This window comes from Rhinatrema bivittatum, chromosome 3, assembly GCF_901001135.1.
Source record: "Rhinatrema bivittatum chromosome 3, aRhiBiv1.1, whole genome shotgun sequence".
Classification (NCBI taxonomy): domain Eukaryota; kingdom Metazoa; phylum Chordata; class Amphibia; order Gymnophiona; family Rhinatrematidae; genus Rhinatrema; species Rhinatrema bivittatum.
The window spans coordinates 237,162,873-237,190,428 of record NC_042617.1 but is presented as its reverse complement, the minus strand read 5'-3'; the positions used below and the strand labels follow the sequence as shown (position 1 = coordinate 237,190,428).

Genomic DNA, 27,556 nt, shown 5'->3' with positions numbered 1-27,556 from the left:
AAGGTAAGAGGAGAACCACAGAGCAGTTCCCTTTAGCAGGCAGCCATCTTGGATTCCCCTTATTGTCAGTTTTTGATTTGTTGTACACCGTACCAATCAGGATTTCTCTGCATGAGCGGTCTATAAGAATGAATAAATAAATAAATGTGACTGATACAGTCATAACCCCGCGAGCCCCCTGTGTCAGTGGCGTTTGCTGTAAACACATAACTGGAGAGGGAGTATAGAAAGAAGCTGCGCTATTACCTACAAGCCAACTGTCACCGTAGAGGCTGTCTTCACATTTTTCAAACAGGCCAGATTACCTAAGTAGAAAGAAATCATATGCAGCTCTTGGGTATCTGGCGATCCACAATAACGGCCATTATGGCGTGATAAAAACATTTTTTTCCTCTCGACCGCAAAAAAAAAAAAAGGTGTTATTTCCCATGTTAAATCCTGCATTATTGTGCGTTATCTTACCGCAAAATAGGGTAGGGAGTCCCTCATTTTCATAATTTTCTAGCTTTTACTTACTCATTATCATATTTGCATGCTAAAGCGTGATGCAATAAACATTGTGTGTCTAACCCTCATTAACATAGAAACATAGAAATGACAGCAGAAGAAGACCAATTGGCCCATCCAGTCTGCCCAGCAAGCTTCACACTTCTTTCCTTTCATACTTATCTGTTTCTTTTGGCTCTTAGCAACCCTTGGTTCTATTTCCCTTTCACCCCCACCATTAATGCAGAGAGCAGTGATGGAGCTGCATCCAAGTGAAATATCAAGCTTGATTAGTTAGGGGTAGTAACCGCCGCAACAAGCAAGCTACACCCATACTTATTTGTTTACCCAGACTATGTTATTCAGCCCTTATTGGTTGTTTTTCTTCTCCCCTGCCGTTGAAGCAGAGAGCTATACTGGATATCCGTGAAGTATCAGTTTTTCTTCTCCCATGCTGTTGAAGCAGAGAGCTATACTGGATATCCGTGAAGTATCAGTTTTTCTTCTCCCCTGCCGTTGAAGCAGAGATCTATGCTGGATATGCTTGAAGTATTAGTTTTACTTCTCCCCTGCCGTTGAAGCAGAGAGCTATGCTGGATATGCATTGAAAGTGAAGTATGCATTGAAAGCCACATTAACTATCAACAAATATTGAATAAGCCTAATAATTGGTAATACCTATGGCCTATGAACTCTCTGTTAATTTTACATACTCTTACCCACCCCTGTTTTTTTTTTTTGTTTGTTTTTTTAATTTGGAGATGGCAGCCCTCCATCCTTCTGCTCCGTGAAGGTGGAACACCAACCACTGGCCACTGGCATCCCGCTCCGTGAATGCCTCTGTGGCTACTGCCGCTCCATGCAGTGTTTTGCTGCCTCCTCTTTATACACGTCCTCCAGACCTGATGGATCCACAGTGTTTATCCCATGCCCCTTTGAAGTCCTTCACAGTTTTGGACTTCACCACTTCCTCTGGAAGGGCATTCCAGGCATCCACCACTCTCTCCGTGAAGAAATACTTCCTGACATTGGTTCTTAGTCTTCCTCCCTGGAGCCTCAGCTCGTGACCTCTGGTTCTGCTGATTTTTTTCTGACGGAAAAGGTTTGTCGTTGTCTTTGGATCGTTAAAGTTTTCAAGTATCTGAAGGTCTGAATCATATCACCCCTGCTCCTCCTTTCCTCCAGGGTGTACATATTTAGATTCTTCAATCTCTCCTCGTATGACATCCGATGAAGACCCTCCACCTTTCTGGTCGCCCTTCTCTGTACCGCTTCCATCTTGTCTCTGTCTCTTTGTAGATACGGTCTCCAGAACGGAACACAGTACTCCAGGTGAGGCCTCACCAAGGACCTGTACAAGGGGATAATCACTTCCCTTTTCTTACTTGATATTCCTCTCTCTATGCAGCCCAGCATTCTTCTGGCTTTTGCTATCGCCTTATCGCATTGTTTCGCAGACTTCATATCATTAGACACTATAACCCTTAGGTCTCTCTCCTGCTCCGTGCACATCAGCCTTCCCCCCCCCTCCCCCATCGAATACAGTTCATTCGGATTTCCACTCCCCATATGCATGACTTTGCACTTCTTGGCATTGAATCTCAGCTGCCATATCTTCGACCATCTTCCAGTTTCCTTAAATCCAGTCTCATTCTCTCCACTCCTTCCGGCGTGTCCACTCTGTTGCAGATCTTAGTGTTGTCCGCAAAAAGACAAATCTTACCTTCTATCCCGTCCGCAATGTCGCACACAAAGATATTGAACTGGACCGGTCCCAACACCGATCCTTGTGGTACACCACTTAAAACCGCTCTTTCTTCAGAGAAAGTTCCATTTACCATCACACATTGTCTTCTGTCCGTCAAAATCACAGAACATATAGAAAGACATGGTTTAATGGAACAAAGTCAGCATGGCTTTACCCAGGGCAAGTCTTGCCTCTCAAATCTGCTTCACTTTTTTGAAGGAGTTAATAAACATGTGGATAAAGGTGAACCGGTAGATATAGTATACTTGGATTTTCAGAAGGCGTTTGACAAAGTTCCTCATGAGAGGCTTCTAGGAAAAGTAAAAAGTCATGGGATAGGTGGCGATGTCCTTTTGTGGATTGCAAACTGGCTAAAAGACAGGAAACAGAGAGTAGGATTAAATAGGCAATTTTCTCAGTGGAAGGGAGTGGACAGTGGAGTGCCTCAGGGATCTGTATTGGGACCCTTACTGTTCAATATATTTATAAATGATCTGGAAAGAAATATGACGAGTGAGATAATCAAATTTGCAGATGACACAAAATTGTTCAGAGTAGTTAAATCACAAGCAGATTGTGATAAATTGCAGGAAGACCTTGTGAGACTGGAAAATTGGGCATCCAAATGGCAGATGAAATTTAATGTGGATAAGTGCAAGGTGATGCATATAGGGAAAAATAACCCATGCTATAATTACATGATGTTGGGTTCCATATTAGGTGCTACAACCCAAGAAAGAGATCTAGGTGTCATAGTGGATAACACATTGAAATCGTCGGTTCAGTGTGCTGCGGCAGTCAAAAAAGCAAACAGAATGTTGGGAATTATTAGAAAAGAAATGATGAATAAAACGGAAAATGTCATAATGCCTCTGTATCGCTCCATGGTGAGACCGCACCTTGAATACTGTGTACAATTCTGGTCGCCGCATCTCAAAAAAGATATAATTGCGATGGAGAAGGTACAGAGAAGGGCTACCAAAATGATAAGGGGAATGGAACAACTCCCCTATGAGGAAAGACTAAAGAGGTTAGGACTTTTCAGCTTGGAGAAGAGACGACTGAGGGGGGATATGATAGAGGTGTTTAAAATCATGAGAGGTCTAGAACGGGTAGATGTGAATCGGTTATTTACTCTTTCGGATAGTAGAAAGACTAGGGGACACTCCATGAAGTTAGCATGGGGCACATTTAAAACTAATCGGAGAAAGTTCTTTTTTACTCAACGCACAATTAAACTCTGGAATTTGTTGCCAGAGAATGTGGTTCGTGCAGTTAATATAGCTGTGTTTAAAAAAGGATTGGATAAGTTCTTGGAGGAGAAGTCCATTACCTGCTATTAAGTTCACTTAGAGAATAGCCACTGCCATTAGCAATGGTTACATGGAATAGACTTAGTTTTTGGGTACTTGCCAGGTTCTTATGGCCTGGATTGGCCACTGTTGGAAACAGGATGCTGGGCTTGATGGACCCTTGGTCTGACCCAGTATGGCATTTTCTTATGTTCTTATGTTCTTAACCAGTTTGCAATCCAGGTCACCAACTCAGCACTCACTCCTAAGCTTCTCGTTTTATTCACCAGTCTCCTGTGCGGAACCGTATCAAAAGCTTTGCTGAAATCTAAGTAGATGACATCGAGCGCTCTTCCTTGATCCAATTCCTTGGTTACCCAGTCAAAAAAGTCAATCAGATTTGTCTGACAGGATCTTCCCCTGGTGAATCCATGCTGCCTCTGGTCCAGCAATTCTCCGGACTGTAGATAGTTCACTACTCTCTCTTTCAACAGTGACTCCATTACTTTTCCCACCATCGAAGTGAGGCTAACCGGTCTGTAGTTACCAGCCTCCTCTCTGTTCCCACTCTTGTGAAGCGGGACCACCACCGCTCTTCTCCAATCACTCGGCACCACTCCCGTTTCTAGGGATCTATTGAATAGGTCACACAGCGGACCCGCCAGCACATCTCTGAGCTCCTTCAGTATCCTTGGATGAATCCCATCAGGTCCCATGGCTTTGTCCACTTTCAGATTCTTATCTCTTCCAATACATTTTCTACTGTAAAAGGGTTTTCATCTATTCCACTTCCTTCCAGTTTCTTGTTATGTAGAGATGGTCCTTCTCCAGGGTCCTCTTTAGTGAACACAGAACTGAAGTATTCGTTTAATATTTCTGCCATTTCTTTGTCTCTCTCCACGCATTGATCATTTCCACCTTTCAATTTCACTATACCACTTTGAACTTTTCTCTTTTCACTGATGTATCTGAAAAATGTTTTGTTACCATTCTTTATCTCCTTGGCAATCCTCTCTTCCGCTTGACTTTTTGCCGACTTCATTAGTTTCTTCGTCTCCCTCAGTTGACTCAAATATTGTTCTTTGTGCTCATCCCTTTGGGATCTTTTATATTTCTTGAATGCTATTCTTTTAGCCTTAATTTTATCAGCCACCGCCTTTGAGAACCAGATAGGTTTCATTTTTCTATTGCTTTTCTTTACATTTTTAACATATAGAGTAGTTGCCTTGGTAATTGCTCCTTTTAGATTGGTCCACTGCTGATCCACATCTCTCTCGTTCTCCCAGCCTTTTAGTTCTTCCTCTAGGTACTTCCCCATTTCTTCAAAGTCTGTGTTTTTTAACTGTAAAACTTGGGTCTTTGTGCTTCTTTTCCATATTCTTTTAGTGATATTAAACCATACCGTTTGATGATCACTGGTGCTGAGGTGGGCGCCCACCTGGACATCAGAGACATTATCTCCATTAGTGAGCACTAAGTCGAGTATAGTTCCTTCTCCAGTGGGTTCAATTACCATTTGTTTGAACAAAGTTACTTGCATGGCATCCACTATTGCTCTACTATTTTTAGATTCTGCAGATGGGATTTTCCAGTCTACATCTGGCATATTAAAGTCACCAATGATCACCACTTCTCCCTTCTTTCCTATCTTAAGGATGTCTTCAACCAGGTCTCTGTCCAGCTTTTCCTTTTGGTTTGGAGGCCTGTAAACCACTCCAATATAAATGGACGCTCCGTCATCTTTTTTTAGACTCCTTCTATTGCGCAATACGGTCCTAATGCAGCTTGATGAATAAATCTATTAGCCAGATAAATAGCGCTTTTAAGACTTGTCTGGATAAGTAGCACTTTTAAGACTTACCCAGCTAAGTAGTAACTTTTCTGCTGCTTAGCCAGATAAATCTGAACTTATCTGGATAAGTGCTGCTACTTAGCTGGATAAGTCAGAACTTATCCAGATAAATTCAATATAAATTTGCACATTTCTTTTACATGTGTGCATGTTGCAGGGTAGTTGCATTTATTTTATAACCTGCATTATAAAATATAGGAGTAGATTTTCATGCACCCATATACATGTGTGTATGGGATACGCGCAGCTGTTTTAAAGTTATCCTCATAGTCTATGGTCAAACATACTGGCTTGTACATTTCTCAAAGGATTCATCAAAAAATCTACTCAGAACTGTATATTAAATAAGTCAAGATATAGAAAAACCTATTTATAAAATGGCAATAAAAATCAAACATGATCTCAGTCCACTAAATCACTATTATGAAGAATCAAAGGATGGATGCATGCTTGGAAACTAAGTTTTATTACCTTGGAGTGATCATATCTGATGATCTCAAGGTATCATCCAATCAAATTTTATTAATAACCTGCTTTCTCTAAAATCTCAAAGCAGAGAATAAAATAACAAATAAAATCAAACAGCAAGTTTTGAAACAATGCGACAAGAATGTAGCCACTGCAAGAGGAATGCTAGAGTGCTTTGAGAAGAGACAATAATGCCTCTATACAGGATGTTAGTGAGACTATCTGAAGTAGTGAGTTCAATTCAGGAAGTGGTACCTCTTCAGAAAAGAAGCAGTCCAGAAAATGGCTACCAAAATGATGCACTTCTGCACCAAATGCCCTATTACATAAGTCTTAAGGACTTAAATATGTACATCCTAGTGAAGAGAGGAGAGGGGAGGATATGAGAGATATTCAGATACCTACAAAAGGTAAAAATAATTTATTTTTAATTAAAAATTTTATATTCTGTGTTTTTCAGCATTGCTCTTCAGCACGGATTACATAATATTCATAAAACATAATATACATGTGCAAAAAAGTTAAATGTTTGACACTCAAAAACTTAACGCAAACAGTGCAAAAACAGTACTATAACCATCATGACAGAAATCATCTTAACCATAAATCTGATGATAAAACATTGATTTTAATGCACACGAAAAAAATGTTTTTAGTGGTGTGGAAGCTCTAGGGAAAAAAAAGGTCATTATTTATGGTCAAAGCAGGAAGACTCAGGAGCAACATCAGAAAATATTTCTTTCCAAAATGAGTAATGGATTTAATTTAAAAACTTAGAACCCATCTTTCCTGATTAAAAATCACAACAAGGCGAGATGCAATCAGCAATGTATGGAACAGCCTTCCAGTGTTGCGCTGATGGTGAACCCTTGGCTCAAGGTGGGGTTGACGCTACCCGCAGGGCAAGCCATACAGGTCCCCACCGTCGGGCGGAGCAGGCCAACTGGAGCTTCGCCAATACCAGCCCACGTTCCTCTTAGGTTGAGCCCTTGGGTGCCGGGGCTGGCTGGACTTAAGCGGGCCTCTGTGTGATGACTCCTAGTTGGTGTAGACAAGGGTACGCCAGAAACCAGCAGAGGTATAGGAGGGCCGAGGATGGTCCGAATGAGGCAGGGTTCCAGAGACCCAGACGCCAACAGGTACAGAGGTTAGCAGGGGGCGTCCAGGTAAAGATAGGCCAAAGCCTGAGAGGCCAGGTCTGTAGGAAACAAGGAGAGTTCAAGGCAAGCTGGAGTCAGGGTAGGCGGCAGGCGGCAGGAAGGCACAGTACCAGAAGCAGAGCTGAGGTCAGAGACAGGAGATCAGATCAAGCATAGTTCAGACAAAGCAGGGGTCAATACAAGAGAATCAGTCCAAGCATGGTCCAGACGAAGCAGGCGGCTACCCACCGCCGCGAGCGAAGGTGAACCGGAGCTGGCAGCTGGATTCCTTGGGTGAGTTGGCCCGGACATGGACCTAGCACGGCCGAGATGCGTAACATCCAGAGGATGAATTAGAGGCAAAAAACAGTAACAGAATTCAAGAAAACATAGGATAAGTATAGAGGATCCCTAGCTGTGAAGTGAAGGGAAAGCCAGAAACCACAGAGCCCTATGGCAGGAAACTGAGCAGACTAGACAGATCATAAATATTTTACAACAAACTCACAACTTGACTACCAAATTAATAAAAAAGATTTCTGAAGTTGTCTCCTTCCTATACAGTTTGACAGAAAAAATGGACTCAGGACCAGTGGGTTATGCTCCCCTGCCAGCAGATGGAGATGGAGCAAGTTGATGTCACATTATATACAGCCCTGCAGTGACCCCAGCCTGCCAGAATTCTCTTCAAAAGCAACTGTGGACAGACTAGCAAAAACCTTGATTAAAAACTTGATTAAACACAGGCAACCATAACTGTACTCAACCAATAAGAAAAGACTGAACTCACCTTTCTAGCCTAAATCTCCCCCATTACATTTACGCTGATGATGTTCAGCTGCTCATACCCATCACTGACTCCCTTTCGAAAACCATGGATTTCTGGAATGATACCCTCCAATCCATAAACAATCTCCTCTCTTCCATCCACCTAGCCCTTAACACAACTAAAACTGAAATCATGCTCATCTCACCCCCCAACCACTCGATCCTCCCCCCTCTATCACAGTTCAAATTTGCCCAACAAGTCCGTGATCTGGGAATCATCCTCGACGGGCACTTTACCCTGAAGAAATTTATCAACAATATACTTAAAGATGGTTTCTTTAAACTCCATACACTGAAAAAACTTAAACCCTTACTGCATGCCCCTGATTTCCGGACAGTGCTTCAAACCACTATCTTTGCCAAAACAGACTACTGCAACTCCCTGCTCCTCGGCCTTCCTAACAACGCCATTCATCCCATTCAAATTCTGCAAAACACAACAGCCCGAATCTTGACCAACCTACGCAAACATGACCATATTACACCTGTTCTAAAAGATCTTCATTGGCTCCCAATAGCATCCCGTATACAATATAAGGCACTCTCTCTCATCCACAAGGCTTTATACAATCCTGAAATGAACTGGTTCAATGAATCCTTCCGCTTACACCAGTCCAATAAGCTCCTCGGCCTTCCTAACAACGCCATTCATCCCATTCAAATTCTGCAAAACACAACAGCCCGAATCTTGACCAACCTACGCAAACATGACCATATTACACCTGTTCTAAAAGATCTTCATTGGCTCCCAATAGCATCCCGTATACAATATAAGGCACTCTCTCTCATCCACAAGGCTTTATACAATCCTGAAATGAACTGGTTCAATGAATCCTTCCGCTTATACCAGTCCAATAAGCCTACCAGACATGCACATCTCACAACCATGCCTATCCCCTCTCCCAAACTCCACAAACTAACCTCCACAAGAGCCCGTGCACTATCCATCGCCGGGCCGACCCTTTGGAACACAATGCCAGTTGAACTACGGCAAGAGGAATGCCTGAAATCCTTCAAGCGGAAGCTTAAGACCTGGCTATTTGCCAAAGCATACACCTAATCTCCACTCTGCCTTTCCACCGCCCCCCTTTCGGTACCCCACTTTTGCCCCATCCTTCTTCTTTCCGCCCCCTTCTCCCCTCTTCTCCCCCCTCTGCTCTCCACTCCCCCCTCCCCCCCTAATATTCCCAAATCCCTTTTCTCTCAGTTCTCTCAACATTGTACATATGTATATATTTGCAATTCTTGTTTAATATTTAATGCAATTTATCCCACGTTCTCTTACCCCTTTATTCCCTTGTTAACATGTTTTATCTGTTCCATGTAAAGCGCCATGCATGGCGTATATTTGCGTTACACTGTGAACCGATGTGATATCCTGGATGAATGTCGGTATATAAAAATTTTAAATAAATAAAATAAATAAGAATCTATGTACCCAATCTAGGGACTGGATGAACAATTACCAGCAATCCCTTGGGATCCAGAGCCCACAGGAGGACTATAGACACATTCCTGCGGCAGGGGCGAGGGCAGGAAGCTGAGTTCATCTGTCTACACTATGGAAAACAAAATTATCAGTTAAGTAATTTCTCCATTTCCTAACGTGTACACAGATGGACTCACGACCAGTGGGATGTGCCAAAGCTACTCCCTAACAGGGTGGGAGGCTGCCTGTGGTCCAGTCAACACCGCATATGCAAAGGCTGCGTCCTCCCGGGCCTGCACATCCAGATGATAAAACCTGGAAAAAGTGTGTAAGGAGGACCATGTCGCAGCTTGGCAGATATCGACAGGAGCAACAATCGAACCTCCGCCAATGAAACTGCCTGAACCTTAGTGGAATGAGCCTGAACCTGAGTAGGCAACGGCTTCTTGGCAACCACATACATGGCCGTGACCACCTCCTTAATCCAGTGAGCTATTGTAGCTCGCAAAGCTGAAGCGCCCTGCTTACTTCTGCCATGAAGGACAAACAGGCGATCCTGATTCAAATGAAAGTCTGGGCAAAAAAAAAAAAGAAACACTACACAGCTGTAATGCCCCTGAAGTAAATCGAAGGAACGCCTCTCAGCAAGACAAGGCCTGCAGCTCAGAGATTTGACATGCAGAACAAAAAGCCACCAGGAACATTGTCTTCAAGGTTAAAAACTGCAAGGAAATACTGCACAGTGGTCGGAATATAGGGCCCGCCAAAAAATCCAGCATCAAATTAAGACTCCACAAGGGAACCAGTAACTGCAAGGTAGGCCTAAAATGCCTCCCCTCAAAAAATGAATCACATCAGGATGGGACAACAAGGAATCACCATTCACTGGGCCCTGAAACAGGCAAGAGTCACAACCTGCACCATGAAAGAATTAAGGGCCAAATCTTTATTCAACCCATCTTGCAAAAAATTCAAACTAAATAGCGGTCGGAATGTAGGGCCCGCCAAAAAATTCAGCACCAAATTAAGACTCCACAAGGAAACCGGTAACTGCAAGGGAGGCCTAAAATGCCTCGCCTCAAAAAACGGACCACATCAGGATGGGACGACAAGGAATCACCATTCACCGGGCCCCTGAAACAGGCAAGAGCCACAACCTGCACCTTCAAAGAATTAAGGGCCAAATCTTTATTCAACCCATCCTGCAAAAAATTCAAATAAGTGAAATCTTAACTGAAAGAGGAAGAACACCATGCTCCTCACACCAGGCCTCAAAAAATCTCCAAACCCAAATATAGGCTAAGGAAGTGGAGAACCTTTGAGCACGGAGTAAGGTGGCAATTACTACAGAGGAATATCCATGCTTCAACAGGCGAGCCCTCTCAAGAGCCAAACCGTAAGACACAACCGGGTCGGATCCTCATGAAGAACTGGACCCTGCTGCAACAGATCCATGTGCAGAGGAAGACGAATAGGAGTCTTCACCAGGAGTCTCCACAGATCTGCATATCATGGATGCCTGGGCCAGTCCGGTGCCACCAGGAGCACTAGACTCCTGTGGCCTTCGATTTTATGAATTATCCTGCCCAGCAACAGCCACGGAGGAAAGGCATAAAGCAATCTATCTTCTGGCCAGATCTGTACGAGAGCATCTATGCCCAGGGACCATGGATCTCTCCTGCGACTATAGAATTGAGGAATTTTCGCATTGTGAGAATTCACAAGTAGGTCTAGGAATGGAAGGCCCCAGCAATCCACAATAGGTTGATACGCCTTGGCTGACAACACTCATTCTCCTGGATCCAGACTCTCCCTGCTGAGATAGTCCGCTCTTACATTGTCTTTTTCTGCAATGTGAGAGGCTGAGATCATCTGTAGATGTCCTTCCGCCCATTCCATAAGTCTATTTCCTGCGACTCTTGCTGGCTCTTGGTTCCTCCATGGTGATTGATGTAGGCCACCATCATTGCGTTGTCCGACATCATGCGGACCGCCTGAACCTTGCAGCCTGTGGCCAAACTGCAAGTATGCCAACCTGACCAACCAGCCTTCCAGGCGATTGATGTTCCAGTGGGACTCTTCGGCATTCCAACTCCCTTGGGCCATCAGCCTCTGACAGTGAGCCCCCCAACGATGGAGACTCGCATCTGTCGTGAGCACCAACCAGGTCAGGGAGAACAAGGAAACTCCCTTTCTCAGATGAGCCTCCTGCAACCACCATTGCAGGCGAGAGCTGATTTCCAGCAACAAGTGGAGCTGAATCTAATAGTCCTGAGACTGCGGGTTCCAACGAGACAGTAGCAAATGCTGAAGAGGACGCTTATGCGCCTTCGGCACCGCTTCCAGGGTTGCCGCCATCAAGTCGAGCACCTGTAGATAGGATCACACCATCAAGCATATAGTGTTTACCAATTGACGCACCTGAGACATCAATTTCTGAATCTGAACTTCCAGCAGGAAAACATTGTCCTGTCTCATGTCAAACCAAACCCCCAGATACTCCAATGACTGGGATGGTTGAAGACTGCTCTTGGTCAGGTAAACCACCCAACCAAGCTCCTGCAGCAAGGAGATCACCTTGTGAGTTACCAGGCAGCACTCTTCCCGAGACCTGGCATGAATCAGCCAGTCATCGAAGTATGGGTGCACCAGGATCCTTTCTCTCCTCAAGGCCACTGCTACTACCACTATAACCTTGGAAAACATCCTGGGGGTGGTGGATAGACCAAAGGGCAGTGCCCAAAACTAATAATGGTGACCCAACACCTCAAAACTTAGTAAATGTTGGTGTTCCAAACGGATGGGAATATGAAGGTAGGCCTTGGACAGATCCAGGGAGGCCAAAAATTCCCCTGACTGCACTGCCATTATCACAGAGCGTAAGGTCTCCATGAAAAAATGAGTCCCCTTCAAATGAAAGTTGATCCTTTTGAGATCTAGGATGAGACAAAAGGAACCCTCCTTCTTGGGCATAACAAAATAAATGAAATATCGCCCCATACTTTCTTGAGACATGGGCACTGGAACCAGAGCTCACAGCCTGAGGAGCTTTTGAAGAGTAGACTCCACTGCCTGCTTCTTCTGCGGGGAGTGGCAAGAAGACACCATGAACACATCCTAAGAAACACTGCAAAATTCCAGTGCATATCCTTCTTGAATCACCTCCAGGACCCGCTGGTCCAATTTGATCTCGACCCACCTCTGAGAAAAGAGAAAGAGGCATCCCCCTATCTCTTGTTCCTGAAGGGGACTCCCTTGTGGCGTCGGGTGGCAGATCTTCCCAACCTTCATTGGGAAGCTCGAGAAGATCTGCCACTCAAGCCCACTCCTCTTTTGGGCTGGAGTGGGATGAAAGGACTGAGACCTACCAGAAGGCCAACTTCTCTGAAAGGTTGACACCTCGTGGAACCCCGGACATCACCCCTTATACCAAAGGGGTACTGCAGTTGCTTCTTATCCTCCAGCAACTGAGGAACCAGAGATTCACCCCACTTACTGGCTAGTTTCTCCAACTCGTTCCCAAACAAGAGCGAGCCTTTAAAGGGCATCATTGTAAGATTAGCTTTGGAGGCTGCATCAGCTGACCAATTTCGCAACCACAGTTGACGCCTGAGCGCTATCACTGAAGCCACTCCTCTGGCTGAGGTACGGACCAAATTGCAGCCTGCATCTGCTAAAAAGGCAGCAGCGCATTCCATAATCCCTCTGGAATTCCCTCCAGAGTCATCAACCTCCTAAGAGAGAAACAGACAAGATCGTGTCCATTAGGGGGCAACAGGAAGCGATCTGTAAAGTCATTGCCACTGCCTCAAAGGCTTGCTTGAGGATAGCCTCAATCCTCCTATCATGTACATCCTTCAAGGCTGCTCCTCCCTCCACGGGGATAGTCTTCCACTTATAGACAGCACAGACCAGGGCATCCATTTTGGGAAAAAACAAACGCTCTCTCACAGCCGGATCCAGAGGGTACAGGCCTTCCAACGTCCGACCCCCTTTAAAATTTGCCTCTGGAACATTCATTCAAGATCAATCAATTTCTGAATGGCATCCATCACAGGGAAAAAACAAGAGGCTTTACGCAAGGAAACCAAAGGAAAATTATTTATTTATTTATTTATTTCAGGTTTTTATATACCGGCATTCGAGAGCGCAGTCCCATCATGCTGGTTCACATAAAACAGGGGTGCATTGTAAACATAAACTAAAACAATGGTGCGGAAAAGGCAGTTACATATAACAGGGTGATTAGAACTTGGCGGAGAAAGAAGAGAAAGGACAGGTTAATAATTAATTTAAACATGTAAACAATAGTGGAGGTGGTTAATCATGGTGTAGGTGGTGATAAGGATTGGCGTGGAAGAGATAGGTCAGTTTGAGTCCGGGAATGCTTGTATGTTAGTTCTTACCTGTTAATTTTCGTTCCTGTAGTACCAAGGATCAGTCCAGACTGCTGGGGTTATGCCTCCCCTCCAGCAGATGGAGACAGAGAAAAGCTGAAAAGCACCTCCCACATAACCCGGGGTGCCACCTGCGATCCCTCAGTATTATCGATATCAAAGCAGAATGAATGGCTGTTGCTACAATTTTCATAGTGTATCATGCGTAAACACGCTTTATCAACCAATGACTAGATCAGGTTAAAACTAAACCTGTTAAAAAGGTAGAACGTGCATGAACGTGTAAAGAAGAACAAATAGAAATATATTGGTGTTGCAAAAATAAACTGACTTGCATCATAACCTGTCAAGAGAATATAAATAGCTGACTGGACTCTCCTGTGTACGGGCGGGCGTCTGGACTGATCCTTGGTACTACAGGAACAAAAATTAACAGGTAAGAACTAATTTTCCTTTCCCAGTACGTACCAGGATCAGTCCAGACTGCTGGGATGTACCCAAGCTGTCCTAAAAGGGATGGGACCTGGAGAGTCCCGCGCGAAGCACAGTGCTGCCAAAAGAATCCACCTTCAGATCCCGTACATCCAATCGGTAATGTTTAGCAAATGTGTGCAAGGATTTCCAAGTGGCCGCCCGACAAATCTCTTGGGGTGAGACACATTGGCTTTCTGCCCATAATGCTTCTTGTGACCTAAGAGAATGCGCCTTAAGACCATCCGGTACTGGACTTCCGTGACATATGTAAGCGGAAGCAATAGCGTCCTTCAGCCAGCAGGCGATAGTAGCTTTAGAAGCCTTAGTCCCTTTCTTAGGACCACTCCACAAGACGAAGAGATGATCAGACAATCGAAACGGATTAGTAATCTCCAAGTACCGCAAGAGAACCCTACGGACATCCAATCTCCTCAGATTCTTATCCTCATCAGAGAATGCCGGTATCTCAACTGACTGGTTGACATGAAAAGCAGAGACTACCTTAGGCAGAAAGGAGGGTACTGTGCGAAGAGAAATACCCAAATCAGAAATATGCAAAAAAGACCCTCGACAGGGCAAGGCTTGGAGCTCCGAAACCCGCCTAGCCGAAAAGATAGCCATGAGAAACACCACTTTCAGCGTCAAGTCCTTAATTGTCGCTCGCTTCAAGGGCTCAAAAGGTGACCCACAAAGGCAATGGAGAACCAGATTCAAACTCCAGGATGGACAAACCGTGCGTACTGGTGGTTTCAAGTGCTTGGCCCCCTTCAAAAACCATATCACATCGGGTGTGCAGCAATGGAAACACCATCAACCTTACCATGAAGGCCGCCCAAGGCCGAAACCTGAACTCTGAGCGAACTGTAAGACAAACCCTTCCGTAAGCCGTCTTGTAAGAATGACAGGATGTGAACAATAGTGGCCCGTTGCGGGGACAAGCTCAACCCGCGACACCAAGAATCAAAGACTTTCCATACCCGAACGTAGGTAATAGAAGTAGAAGTCTTCCTGGCACGAAGAAGAGTAGAAATAACTGCCTCCGAGTAACCCTTCTTTCTTAACTGCCTCCTCTCATAAGCCAGGCCGCTAGACAGAATCGGTCGGCCTGATCGAAAAATACTGGACCCTGCCTTAAGAGGTTGGGTAGGTGATTGAAGTGTATCAGACCGTCCACCACTAGATTGATCAGATCGGCGAACCACGGTCTTCGCGGCCACTCGGAGGCCACTAGAATCACCGGCCCCTGGTGAGACTCTATGCGACGCAATACCTTTCCTATTAGTGGCCATGGAGGAAACACATAGAGGAGAATGTGTGCTGGCCATGGAAGAACCAGAGCATCCACTCCTTCGGACCCGTGGTCCCTTCTGCGACTGAAGAAGCGAGCTGCCTTTGTGTTCAGACGAGTCGCCATCAAGTCCAGGCGGGGGCTTCCCCATCGTCTCGAGATCATTTGCAGCGCTTCCTCCGACAGTTCCCATTCTCCGGGATCCAATCGCTGTCGGCTGAGGAAGCCCGCCTGAACGTTGTCGACCCCGGCTATGTGAGACGCCACAATCCGGGCCAGGTGACACTCCGCCCAGCTCATTAACTTGTCCGCCTCGTCGGCAACGGGGCGACTTTTGGTGCCTCCTTGTCTGTTTATGTAAGCCACCGTGGTTGCATTGTCGGAGAGAATCCGCACCGCTTTGCAGCGTAACATTGGTAAGAAGTGTTGCAGAGCTAGCCGGACCGCCCTGGTCTCCAATCTGTTGATGGACCACTTTGCTTGTAATGGAATCCAAAGACCCTGAGCTGACCTCGACTGACACAATGCCCCCCAACCGGAGAGACTGGCATCAGTTGTCACAACTACCCATTGAGGGCTCTCGAGGTCTACCCCTTGCAGTAAGTGAGCCTGAGTGAGCCACCAGTCCAGACTGGATCTGGCAAGTTCGAGTAGAGGCAAGAGGATCTGTTACTCTTTGGACTTGGGATCCCAACGAGACAGCAGCGCCCTCTGCAAGGGTCTCAGATGCGCGAAAGCCCAAGGAACTAGCTCCAGGGTAGATGCCATAAAACCAAGAACCTGTAAATAGTCCCACACCACTGGGGAGGGGAGCGACAGCAGACGCCGCGCCTGAGACATCAACCTGTCCATGCGCTCAAGGGGTAGCAAGACTTTGCCTACAATGGTATCGAATCGAGCCCCTAAAAATTCTAACACCTGGGTTGGGATCAACTGGCTCTTTGCATAATTGACAACCCAGCCCAGGGACCGCAGGTGACGCACAACCGAACGAACCGCCACCCTGCAGAGGTCCTCCGACTTCACTCGAATGAGCCAGTCGTCCAGATAGGGATGTACTAGAATCCCTTCCTGTCGTAAGCTCGCCACCACCATCACCTTGGTGAACACGCGAGGTGCAGTCGCCAGCCCGAAGGGTAGGGCACAAAACTGATAGTATTAATCCATGATCATGAATCTCAGAAACCACTGATGGTGTTCTTGGATCCCTATGTGAAGGTAAGCTGCCGTCAGGGCCAAAGAGGTCAAAAACTGCCTTTGTGGACCGCCACAATGACCAATCTCAACGTTTCCATACGAAAATGAGGTACACAGTGCCTTGTTGACCTGTTTGAGGTCCAAAATCGGTCGAAACGTTCTGTCCTTCTTGGGTACCACGAAATAAATGGAGCAGTGACTGGTCCAGCATTCTGATCGGGGAACTGGCACAATGGCTCCTACAGCCTTCAACCGAGCTAAGGTCTGAAGGACCACCTGCTGCTTCTGGGGCGGTCCACAAGGAGACACTAGAAAGAGATCCCAGAGGGGACGAGCAAAATTAAAAGCGTAACCGCGACTTATAATATCTAGTACCCACTGGTCTGAGGTAATTTTGACCCATTCCTCATGAAACTGGGATAGTCGGCCCCCGATCTTCAGTATGGAGGAATGGGCCGGCGTCCCTTCATTGTGCTGGTTTGCTGTCGTGTGCGAAGGCATGGGCCCCGGCTCGCTGAAGCCATCTGCCCGAAAAGAACACGACCACGACTGTGCTCTTGAAGCTGTTTGCCTAGAGGTATAGCCCGACACACCCCTACCAGACCGGAAGCGACGCTGTCCCCTAAAACGGCCCCTGTAGCTACCCGGTGAGCGGGCCGATCTGGGTTTGTCCTCTGGTAGCTTATACACCTTGTTGTCTCCCAAGGCTTTGATGAGTTGTTCCAGCTCATCACCAAACAATAGCTTACCCCGGAAAGGGAAGGACCCCAGTTGAGATTTAGACGAGGCATCCGCGGACCAGTTACGGAGCCACAGTAGATGCCGTGCGGACACCACTGAAGACAGTGTGTGCCGAAGTACGTAGGAGATCATATAGGGCATCTGCAGTATAGGCAACTGCTGATTCCATATGGCCTGCCTGTTCAGCCTCCCCCGGGGGAAGGTCTTGGGCCGTCAACATTTGCTGAACCCAAAGTAGCAAAGCTTGCTGCATAAGGCTACTGCATACTGCGGCCAGTATCCCTAAGGCGGATACTTCAAATATTCGCTTGAGCAACACTTCCAACTTCCTGTCCTGAAGGTCCTTGAGAGCACTGTGCCTCCCGTCACCGGAATAGTAGTATGCTTGGCTATGGTCGTGACCGCAGAATCCACCTTTGGAACTTTAAGGAGGTCAAGCGAATCATTAGGAAGTGGATATAGTTTTTCCATGGCTCTGGTAACCCTCAAAGAGGCCTCCGGGGTCTCCCACTCACGGGATACAATCTGGAACAGCTTCGGATGAAAAGGAAAAGTTTGCGGTGGGGCGCGGAGCCCCGCTAAAGCTGAATCTCCCGTAGATAAATCTGATGTTTCCTGTGAAAGAGGAAGTTCCAGCTCCTGAAGTACGTGCAAGATCAAGGGATCCAGCTCTTCCCGTCGAAACAGACGGAGGACATGGGGGTCATCCCCCTCCACCTGGGTGGCATTGTCCCCCTTATCGCCCATATCATGGGTGAATGTATCCTGAGACCCTGGATCCCCCAGGGTCACCGGGTCAGGCAGCCTATCCCCCGGGTTAGAGGAAGGGATGCGGGAATCCGCCCTTCCCTGACCCATGGAATTCCTCAGGATCTTAGCTGGGATAGGAGACTGGGAATCCTACTCAGTCTCTGCCTCCATATAAGCCTTATGCAATAATAAAATAAATTTTGAAGAAAACGGGTGTTGCCGCTTTGGACAGAGGAGGAGCCGTGTCCGAAGACAAACCGCGCAGCCTGTGCGGGCTTAGAGCTGGCAGGGACAGCGGAGGAGGGAGATCCTCTCCCTCCTCAGAGAAATCAGCGTCCCCGTCCGAGGCAGACAAGATGGCCGCCGCTCCCACGCTAATCGGGAGCGAGCCAGGCCTCTGCCCCTCAGCCACGTGCGCACCGCGCAAATTTATCGGCCGTGAAATGGCCGCCCCCCCCGTGCCGGAACCGATCGTTGTGAAGGCCCCTCGCCCCCGGGGAGACACCGGGAGCAGAAGCCTTTGTGGGAGAGCCGGAACCCCGGCTCTCCACAAGAATTACAAGCCGTCCCTCTCGGCATCGCTGGCAGCCGGATGGAAGCTCCACCCCCTCCGGAGACCCGGGAGACTGTAGGCAGGCGCGGCTGAGGTAAGAATCCTAGTTAATAAATGAAGTACTAAAATCGAAATCAGATTTAAATCTCTTTTACTTTTTTTTTTTTTGTAAACTAACTACTCAGCCCTCGGGGGACGACACTGGGGGGGGGGGGGGGGGGCAGAGGAATTAAAACATCTCTGAGGGAGAGGGAGAGTGCCCGGCCCACCGGTAAATCTTTCCCCTCTTCTCACCAGGCTACTGTTATAACCACTCCAGGAATTGGCTGTAGGGCAATGCCCTGCCTTGCCTGCCCTTGGCTGGCTGCTGCAAAAACTTATGAAAAGGATCAGAAGGAAACAGAAACCAATACCCTTTTTTTTTTTTTTTAAATGATCCAGCCAAAAGGTCTAAATATCTTGGGTAAGGCCCCAGAAATTGAGATCAGGACCACAGGTTATGCCTCTCAATCTGCTCGAGTCAGAGAAAATACTGAGGGATCGCAGGTGGCACCCCGGGTTATGTGGGAGGTGCTTTTCAGCTTTTCTCTGACTCCATCTGCTGGAGGGGACCATAACCCCAGCAGTCTGGACTGATCCTGGTACGTACAGGGAAAATGGAATTTTTCGGCTCCAACATAACATCCGAACAAGGAGCACCCAGCTGTTTTAAAGTCTGGGAAATCAGTGCTGGCAGTTTATCTCTACGAAAGAACCTCAACATGGTTCAATATGGTTCCAGTGCTGGAAGAATTTCCCCATCTTCCAGGGAATCAGGATCTATCTTATCATCAGTGCCATCCGGATTCCTGTCGGGAACACCCACAGGGAGCTGAGGCGAACTCCGGTGCTGAAGCTTAGGACTGGAAGAGGGAGGAGCCACTGGCTGAGGGTCTAACCTGACAGGATTGGGTGAAGCAGAGGACTACGCCTCAAGAAAAGCTTGTAAGCCTTGAAAAGATTCCACCCAGGAAAAGGCAGCCGGATCCAAACCACGCCCAGAAGAAACTGGATCTGGTCCCACAGAACTTCCCTCGCCTGCAGAGGAGCCAGTCAAGGGAGAACCAAGGTCTGGCATCCCTCCGGTCAAAGCTGTAACCAACCCATCATCAGATTGGGAGGAGCCAGGCTTAACAAAATCCGAGGAAGACAACTCTCCCTGAGTGTCTGAGCAGTGCTGACACAGGTTAAAAACCAGGTCCAGCTGAGAAGCCCTAATATGACAGGCAACACAAATAGGAAGATGCTTAGGGTCGGATTTTAAAAAGGTTACATGCTTAACCGGGTCTAAGCACACAGGGCCTATTTTAAAAAGGCCCGGCGATGTGCGTAAAGCCCCGGAACGCATGTAAGTCCGGGGCTTTACAAAAGGGGCAGTCCAGGGGGCGGTGCAAGGGCAGGGCGGGGCAGGGCCAGAGGCCTCTGACAGAGCGGCCATTGCCGCTGTGTCAGAGGATCATGTGCTGGCAGGCTGCTGGCGTGCACAACTTGCGCATACCCAGAGGCAGGCGCAAAAGGTAAAATAAAAAATTTTGGGGGAGTTAGAGTAGGGCTAAGGGGAGGAAAGGTTAGGGGAAGGGGTGGGAAGGTTAGGTTAGGGGGAAGGGAAGTTCCCTTCCAGGTCGCTCCGATTTTGGAAAGGCCTGGGAGGGAATGGGGGAAGGCAGCGCGGCTCGGCACGCACAAGGTGCACAATTGTGCACCCCCTTGCGTGCGCCAACCCCGGATTTTATAACTTGCATGCAAGTTATAAAATCAGGTGTACATGTATGCGATGGGTAGCGCGCGTGCTCCTTTTAAAATCTACCCCTTAGGTTTCTTGTTTACTGGTGCCATCGCAGAGGTAAATATGCATCACAACGGCTCATGGTCAAAAAATGTATGCGCACAAAACTGAAGTGCTGCCGATGCAAGTGCTACAAGGCGCACGCACAATATGCGCCAAGTCCCTAAGCATGAAAAAGACTAAAAGTTATGCGCATAAAAAGCGCGCCCCAAAACAAGTGCACAACGCATGCACAGAGCCGACACACTGCGAACACCGACGGCCTACAGAGGGCAGCAGAGCATGCTCAGGAGCACGCGAACAGCGTGCAAGGGAAAAGCCTAAATGCAGGGCCTAGTCCACTGGGACCGCTCAACCCGCCAGGCTGCCCAGTTCCTCAACCCCCAACTGGGCGGGAACAAATATCAGTATGGCACACCAAGCACGGTGACCGGAGAAAGTCCTAAAACCCCTCTAACTGTCTCTGCTTAAAAGGTAAAACTTTTTCTTTTCTTTTTTTTAAACCTTACCTGAGCTCAGTGCTTACTGGCTGAGTACAGAGATGGTCTCCGGCTGCAGGGGGAGAGGCAGTCTGCCGTCATTACAGCGCTTGGCCTCCTGCACCCACTGCCTTTCAGCTAAACCCGGCTACCAGACCAAGCCACACCTCTGAAGGACCACAGAAATTGCCTCAGGAATTCTCAACTGAGGGAGGGACCTTTTGGTATAATCGCAGGAGAGCGAGGCTTTCTTTTCCTTAAATAAGAATTTCAAATTTCTCCTTCAAAAAAACATGAAGCAATCCCCATAGGGAGATACACATCCACCATCTGCTTTTATAAAATCTTTTTTCACGTCCTTTTTTTTTTCATAATAAATCCCATATTAATAAAACATAAGGTATTTCAAATATTATCAAAAGCCCTGTAGTGGGAATTTCTCAAATGAAAAAATGGACTGAGGAAACTGCAGACATGATTTGAATAATCTGAATTCTTTCGCTAATTATGGAAATTTCAAAATGATATCCAAGGATCTTGATTTCAATACTTACCCTGCCTTTTTCAGGGTCCCATACCAAATCTTTGAAAGTTAGCTGAGATGGAGTAAGTTCAGGCTGCAAAAAGTAACTTGCATGATATTGCTTTCCTGGAAAAATACAAATTTTCTTTTCAGTTTTTTATCTTGTCACATATGTTTACTTAGAATTTAAAAGGAGCAGTATAATTTAAATACTTATTTAGAAAAAATAAAATAAGAACATAAGAACATAAGAAATTGCCATGCTGGGTCAGACCAAGAGTCCATCAAGCCCAGCATCCTGTTTCCAACAGAGGCCAAAACCAGGCCACAAGAACCTGGCAATTACCCAAACACTAAGAAGAACCCATGCCACTGATGCAATTAATAGCAGTGGCTATTCCCTAAGTATAATTGATTAATAGCCATTAATGGACTTCTCCTCCAAGAACTTATCCAAACCTTTTTTGAACCCAGCTACACTAACTGCACTAACCACCTCCTCTGGCAACAAATTCCAGAGCTTTATTGTTCTTATGTTGAGTGAAAAAGAATTTTCTCCGATTAGTCTTAAATGTGTTACTTGCTAACTTCATGGAATGCCCCCTAGTCCTTCTATTATTCGAAAGTGTAAATAACCGAGTCACATCTACTCGTTCAAGACCTCTCATGATCTTAAAGACCTCTATCATATCCCCCCTCAGCCGTCTCTTCTCCAAGCTGAACAGCCCTAACCTCTTCAGCCTTTCCTCATAGGGGAGCTGTTCCATCCCCTTTATCATTTTGGTTGCCCTTCTCTGTACCTTCTCCATCACCCTTTTTTGTTCCACTTTACTTTAATTCCTGAGGAAATTCTATCAATTAAACTTGAAAAAATTCCCATTCAGCCATTTCTAATATTATGAATTTAAGGTTGCAGTTCTGCTGATCCTTATGAGGACTCTAGGCTCATAATCACATTGAACCAAAAATCAGGACTGTCAGGGCAAACATGTCTTTATAACAAGTGATGATCTCTGCTTATCAAAGCATCCACTTACTTGGTATTATTGCTCATAAATTTCAAACTTTTGCTATTCAGCTCTTTTATGTATAGGCTACCATATGTCCAGCATACTGTAAGCACATAAAGTTTTCTGTGTAATAACAAATATGTGTGTCCGAGTCACAGCCTCTCAAATATATTTAACCAGGCTAAACCGTCCTTAACAAGGCTAAACCCCCAAATTTATGAACCTAAACTCTTTGAAAATTGACTGCATTGTTTTCAGACAGCACTTCTACATAACATAAGATATGCCATACTGGGTCAGACCAAGGGTCCATCAAGCCCAGTATCCTGTTTCCAACAGTGGCCAATCCAAGTCACTAGTACCTGGCAAGTACCCAAACATTAGATAGATCACAAGCTACTATTGCTTATTAATTACCGTCATAGCAGTTTATGGATTTATCCTCTAGGAACTTAACCAACCCAAAAGTCATCCTATGGCTGTACAGCAGTACTTACTAAGCTTTTTTTCTGTGTTTTAGCAGTACCGGGAACTCAAAATTACATACCTACTGGCACACAAGTTTTAGCAAGATTAATTTTCAAAAGGTTTAGGTATCTAACTTTTAAAGTTATGGGGTAATTTTATAACAACCCGTATAAATGTAGATTTTACACAAATGCAGATTTTACACAAATTTTCAAAGGGAAGTACATGCATATTTTCCCTTTGAACATCATCCTACCAAAACTACCTACACATATTTACACCTGCTAACTTGGGTGCATAGGTACTTTTTGAGAATGTATGAAAGTGCAAACTTCTCCTCAATCCCACCCTCTAAGGTGCTACATCCTAGAATTTTGTTGAGATGTTTATGTATTTAAGTCGTTAGGTCAGTATTGCTGATTTTAAGTTTAGCCATATTTTATCTCAAGTTAGCATTACTGTTAATATTAAGGTTAGACAATATTGGAGAAATTACTTACCTGATAATTTCGTTTTCCTTAGTGTAGACAGATGGACTCAGGACTAATTGTAAACCGGCGTGATGTGTTCTACGAATGTCGGTATATTAAAAGTTCATAAATAAAATAAATAATGGGTATTGTGCTCTCCTGATAGCAGATGGCAGACGGAGTCCGATTTCAAAGCTAACGTCAGCCTACATATACCCGTGCAGCATGCTTAGCTCTTCAGTATTCTCTTCGAAAAGCCAGTGTGGACATATGGTGCTTAATACTTGATTACACTTGACTATACTTGATTAACCTTGAACTGGTTCAACTGATTATATATATAAGAACATTTTGGCACTGGAGACCGCCAGTGCACTGAAAAAATAAATGCCGACACCTAGGTAACTGCGGGTGTCTTAACACAGAGGTAGGCCGTGGTTTACCCGTACAGTCTCGAGATTTGATATCCGAGGTTCTCTATTTCTGGAGCAGCTGTGGGTAGGATGCTGAGTCCATCTGTCTACACTAAGGAAAATGAAATTATCAGGTAAGTAATTTCTCCATTTCCTAGTGTGTAGCCAGATGGACTCAGGACCAATGGGATGTACAAAAGCTACTCACCTATCGAGTGGGAGGCTGCCCGTGGCCCACTTAGTGCTGGCCTTGCGAAGGCTGTATCCTCCCTGGCCTGGACATCCAGGCGGTAGAACCTGGAGAAGGTTTGTAGGGAGGACCATATCGCCGCCCGTCAGATCTCGGCTGGCGAAAGCACCCTGGTTTCAGCCCAGGAGACTGCCTGGGCCCTTGTAGAATGCGCCTTGACCTGTAGGGTAGTGGTTTTCCTGCCTCTATGTAGGCTGCATTAATTACTTCTTTGATCCATCGGGCTTTGGTCGCCCGCAATGCCGCTTCCCCTTGTTTCTTCCTGCTGTGAAGAACAAACAGGTGATCAGTTTTGCGCAAGGATTCCGATCTCTTCAGGTATCGGACTAGGATTCTGCCAACATTCAAGTGGCAAAGGAGACGTGAGTCTTCCGAATTCCTGTGTTCATCTGGTGATGGTAAGGATATGGTCTGGTTCATATGGAACTGGGAAACTACTTTCGGAAGGAAGGATGGTACCGTACGCAGCTGTATGGTGCCTGGGGTGAACCTGAGGAACGGTTCTCGACAGGATAATGCTTGAAGTTCGGAGATGTGCCAAGCTGAGCATATTGCGATCAAGAATGCTGTCTTTAAGTTCAAGAGGCGTAGAGACAGACCACTTGTTGGTCTGAAGGACTCCCCTGCTAGGAGGTCTAGTACTAGGTTGAGGTTCCATAGAGGCACCGGCCACGTTAGTGGTGGCTGGAGTTGTTTGACTCCTTTCAGGAAGTGAGACACATCAGGATGAGCTGATAGTCTGATGTCGTCCACTTCGGACCTGAAACAGGCCAGTGCTGTGACTTGAACCTTGAGGGTGTTGAGGGACAACCCCTTCTGCATGCCATCCTGTAGAAATTCTAGGATCGTGGGAATCTTGGCTCTCCTCGGAAGGAGAGCGCAGTCTTCACACCAGGCTTCAAATACTCACCAGATCCGTATGTAAGACAGAGATGTGGAGAACTTGCATGCTCGGAGCAGGGTGTCAATCATGGCTTTTGAGTAGACGCACTTCTTTAGGTTAGTCCTCTCAAGGGCCATACCGTAAGAGAGAATTGAACCAGGTCTTCGTGGGAGATCGGTCCCTGCTAAAGAAGATCTCTGTATGGCGTTAGACGCAGAGGATTCCCCGCCAATAGTCTTTGCATGTCCGCTTATCATGGACTTCTTGGCCAATCCGGGGCGACTAGTAGGACTAGTCCTCTGTGGTGCTCTATCTTGTGAATGACCGTGCCCATTAGCTGCCAGGGTGGGAAGGCATACAGGAGGTCTTCCTCTGGCCAGTTTTGGATGAGAGCATTGATTCCTTGAGATTGTGGTTCTAATCTGCGGCTGAAAAATCTGGGGACTTGGGCATTGCGACGAGTTGCTAGGAGGTCCATGGCTGGGGGACCCCATCGATTCACTATTAGCTGGAAGGCTGTGTCCGCCAGCGAACATTCCCCTGGGTCTAGGCTCTCTCTGCTGAGATAATCGGCTGAGATGTTGTCTTTTCCCACGATGTGGGAGGCCGAAATCCCTTGCAGGCTTGTTTCCGCCCATTCCATGAGAGGGCCTATTTCCAGAGACACCTGCTGGCTCTTGGTTCCTTCCTGGTGGTTGATATAGGCCACGGTTGTTGTGTTTTCCGACATGACTCTGACAGACTCGCCTCATAATCTGTGGCTGAATCCGAGGCAGGCTAATCTGACCGCTCGAGCTTCCAGGCGGTTTACGTTCCATTCCGCCTCTTCTTTGTTCCATTCTCCCTGGGCTGTTAGTTCCTGACAGTGGGCTCCCCACCCTCGCAGACTCGTGTCCGTGGTGAGCAAGATCCACTTCAGTGTGGATAGCTTTACATCTCTGCTTAGGTGTTCTTCCTGTAGCCACCATTGAAGCTGATGCCGAAACTCTGTCAGTAGCTGGAGGCGAATTGAGTAGTTCTGAGACACTGGATTCCATCGTGACAGTAGAGAGGATTGTAGTGGTCGCATATGAGCCCTTGCCCATGGAACATCTTCCAGAGTTGATGTAATGAGGCAGAGGACTTGAAGGTAGTCCCATACCTTGGGGCGAGCTGAGTTCAACAGGTTTTGCAATTGACCCATCAGTTTCCTTCTCCTTGGAGAGGGAAGGTAGACCTTGTCCTGGCTTGGTATCGAACCAGACTCCCAGGTATTCTAGTGACTGGGAGGGCTGTAGGCAGCTCTTGGCTGTGTTCACGACCCACCCGAGCTCTTGTAGTAGGTTCTTGACTCTGGTGGTCGCGTAGCGACTCTCCTCCGGAGACTTTGCTCTGATCAGCCAATCATCCAAGTAAGGATGTACTAGGACTCCTCCTTTCCTCAGTGCTGTCACTACTACCACCATAATTTTGGTGAAGATTCTGGGAGCGGTAGCTAGTCTGAAGGGTAGCGCTCAAAATTGGTAATGATTGCCCTGTATCACAAAGCGCAGGAAGTGCTGGTGGTCCTGATGGACCAAAATGTGAAGGTAGGCTTTGGATAGGTCCAGGGAGGTTAAGAATTTTCCCGGTTGTACTGCCATTATAATGGAGCGTAGGGTTTCCATGCGGAAGTGTGGTACCTTCAGGTAACGGTTGATGGCCTTGAGGTCCAGGATGGGCCAGAATGTTCCTTCTTTCTTGGGAACGATAAAATAGATGGAATAGTGGCCAGTATTTTGTTGAGACGTGGGCACCAGAACTATTGCCTTCAGGCTGAGTAGTCCTGCTAGTGTGGTTTCCACTTCCAGTCCCAGTGGGAGTGGCGCGGTGATCTCATAAATTTGTCTGGGGGATGCTTTGGAATTCCAGGGAGTACCCTTCTCGAATGATAGTTAGGACCCACTTGTCTGATGTTACCTCGACCCATCTTTGGTAGAAGAAGGTAATTCTGCCCCCTATGTCTTCTTCCTGTGGCTGGGTCTGCGTCTTCTCATTGTGGGGTATGGCCGGAGTCTGCCCCTGCATTTACTCCTCTCTTAATGTGCCTGTTCCGAAAGGACTGAGACCTTCCTGAAGAATGATATGCTTGGGACTGTGTATTCTTGTAAGGTTTAAAACGCTGTGATCCTCTACCCTTGGTTCTTCTGGGGGAGAAGCGTCGATGTGTTCTTTTGCTCCTGTCTTCAGGTAATCGTGGTACTGGAGATTCACCCCATTTGTTGGCTAACTTCTCCAGTTCGCTCCCGAATAAGAGAGATCCTTTAAAAGGCATTTTTGTGAGGTTCGCTATGGAAGTCGCGTCAGCCGACCAATTTCGGAGCCATAATTGTCTTCTAGCCGCCACTGCGGTGGCGACATGCCTGGATGATGTGTGCACGAGGTCTGTGGTAGCATCAGTGAGAAAGGAGACCGCAGGTTCCATCGCTTCCCCGGGCGTGGTAGCATCTCTGGAGAGGATCAAACAGGAACGTGCCACCAAGGCGCAGCAGGAGGCAATTTGTAGCGTCATTGCTGAAACATCAAAGGACTGCTTAAGGATGGCTTCCAGCCTTCTGTCTTGGGTGTCCTTCAGT

The 27,556-nt window shown here is 46.6% G+C and overlaps 1 protein-coding gene across 5 annotated transcripts in view; it reads right to left on the bottom strand.

The window, feature by feature from the left end:
* Nucleotides 1–27,556, bottom strand: part of NPHP1 (nephrocystin 1) — a 382,880-nt gene that overhangs the window by 210,592 nt on the left and 144,732 nt on the right. For 4 of the 5 annotated variants that reach the window (XM_029594329.1, XM_029594333.1, XM_029594330.1 and 1 more), the window contains exon 9: nt 21,500–21,594. The exons of the other annotated variant lie outside the window; for it this stretch is intronic. In XM_029594329.1, the coding sequence (XP_029450189.1) occupies nt 21,500–21,594 (95 nt within the window). The remainder of the gene's footprint in view (nt 1–21,499; nt 21,595–27,556) is intronic. 5 annotated transcript variants of the gene reach the window in all.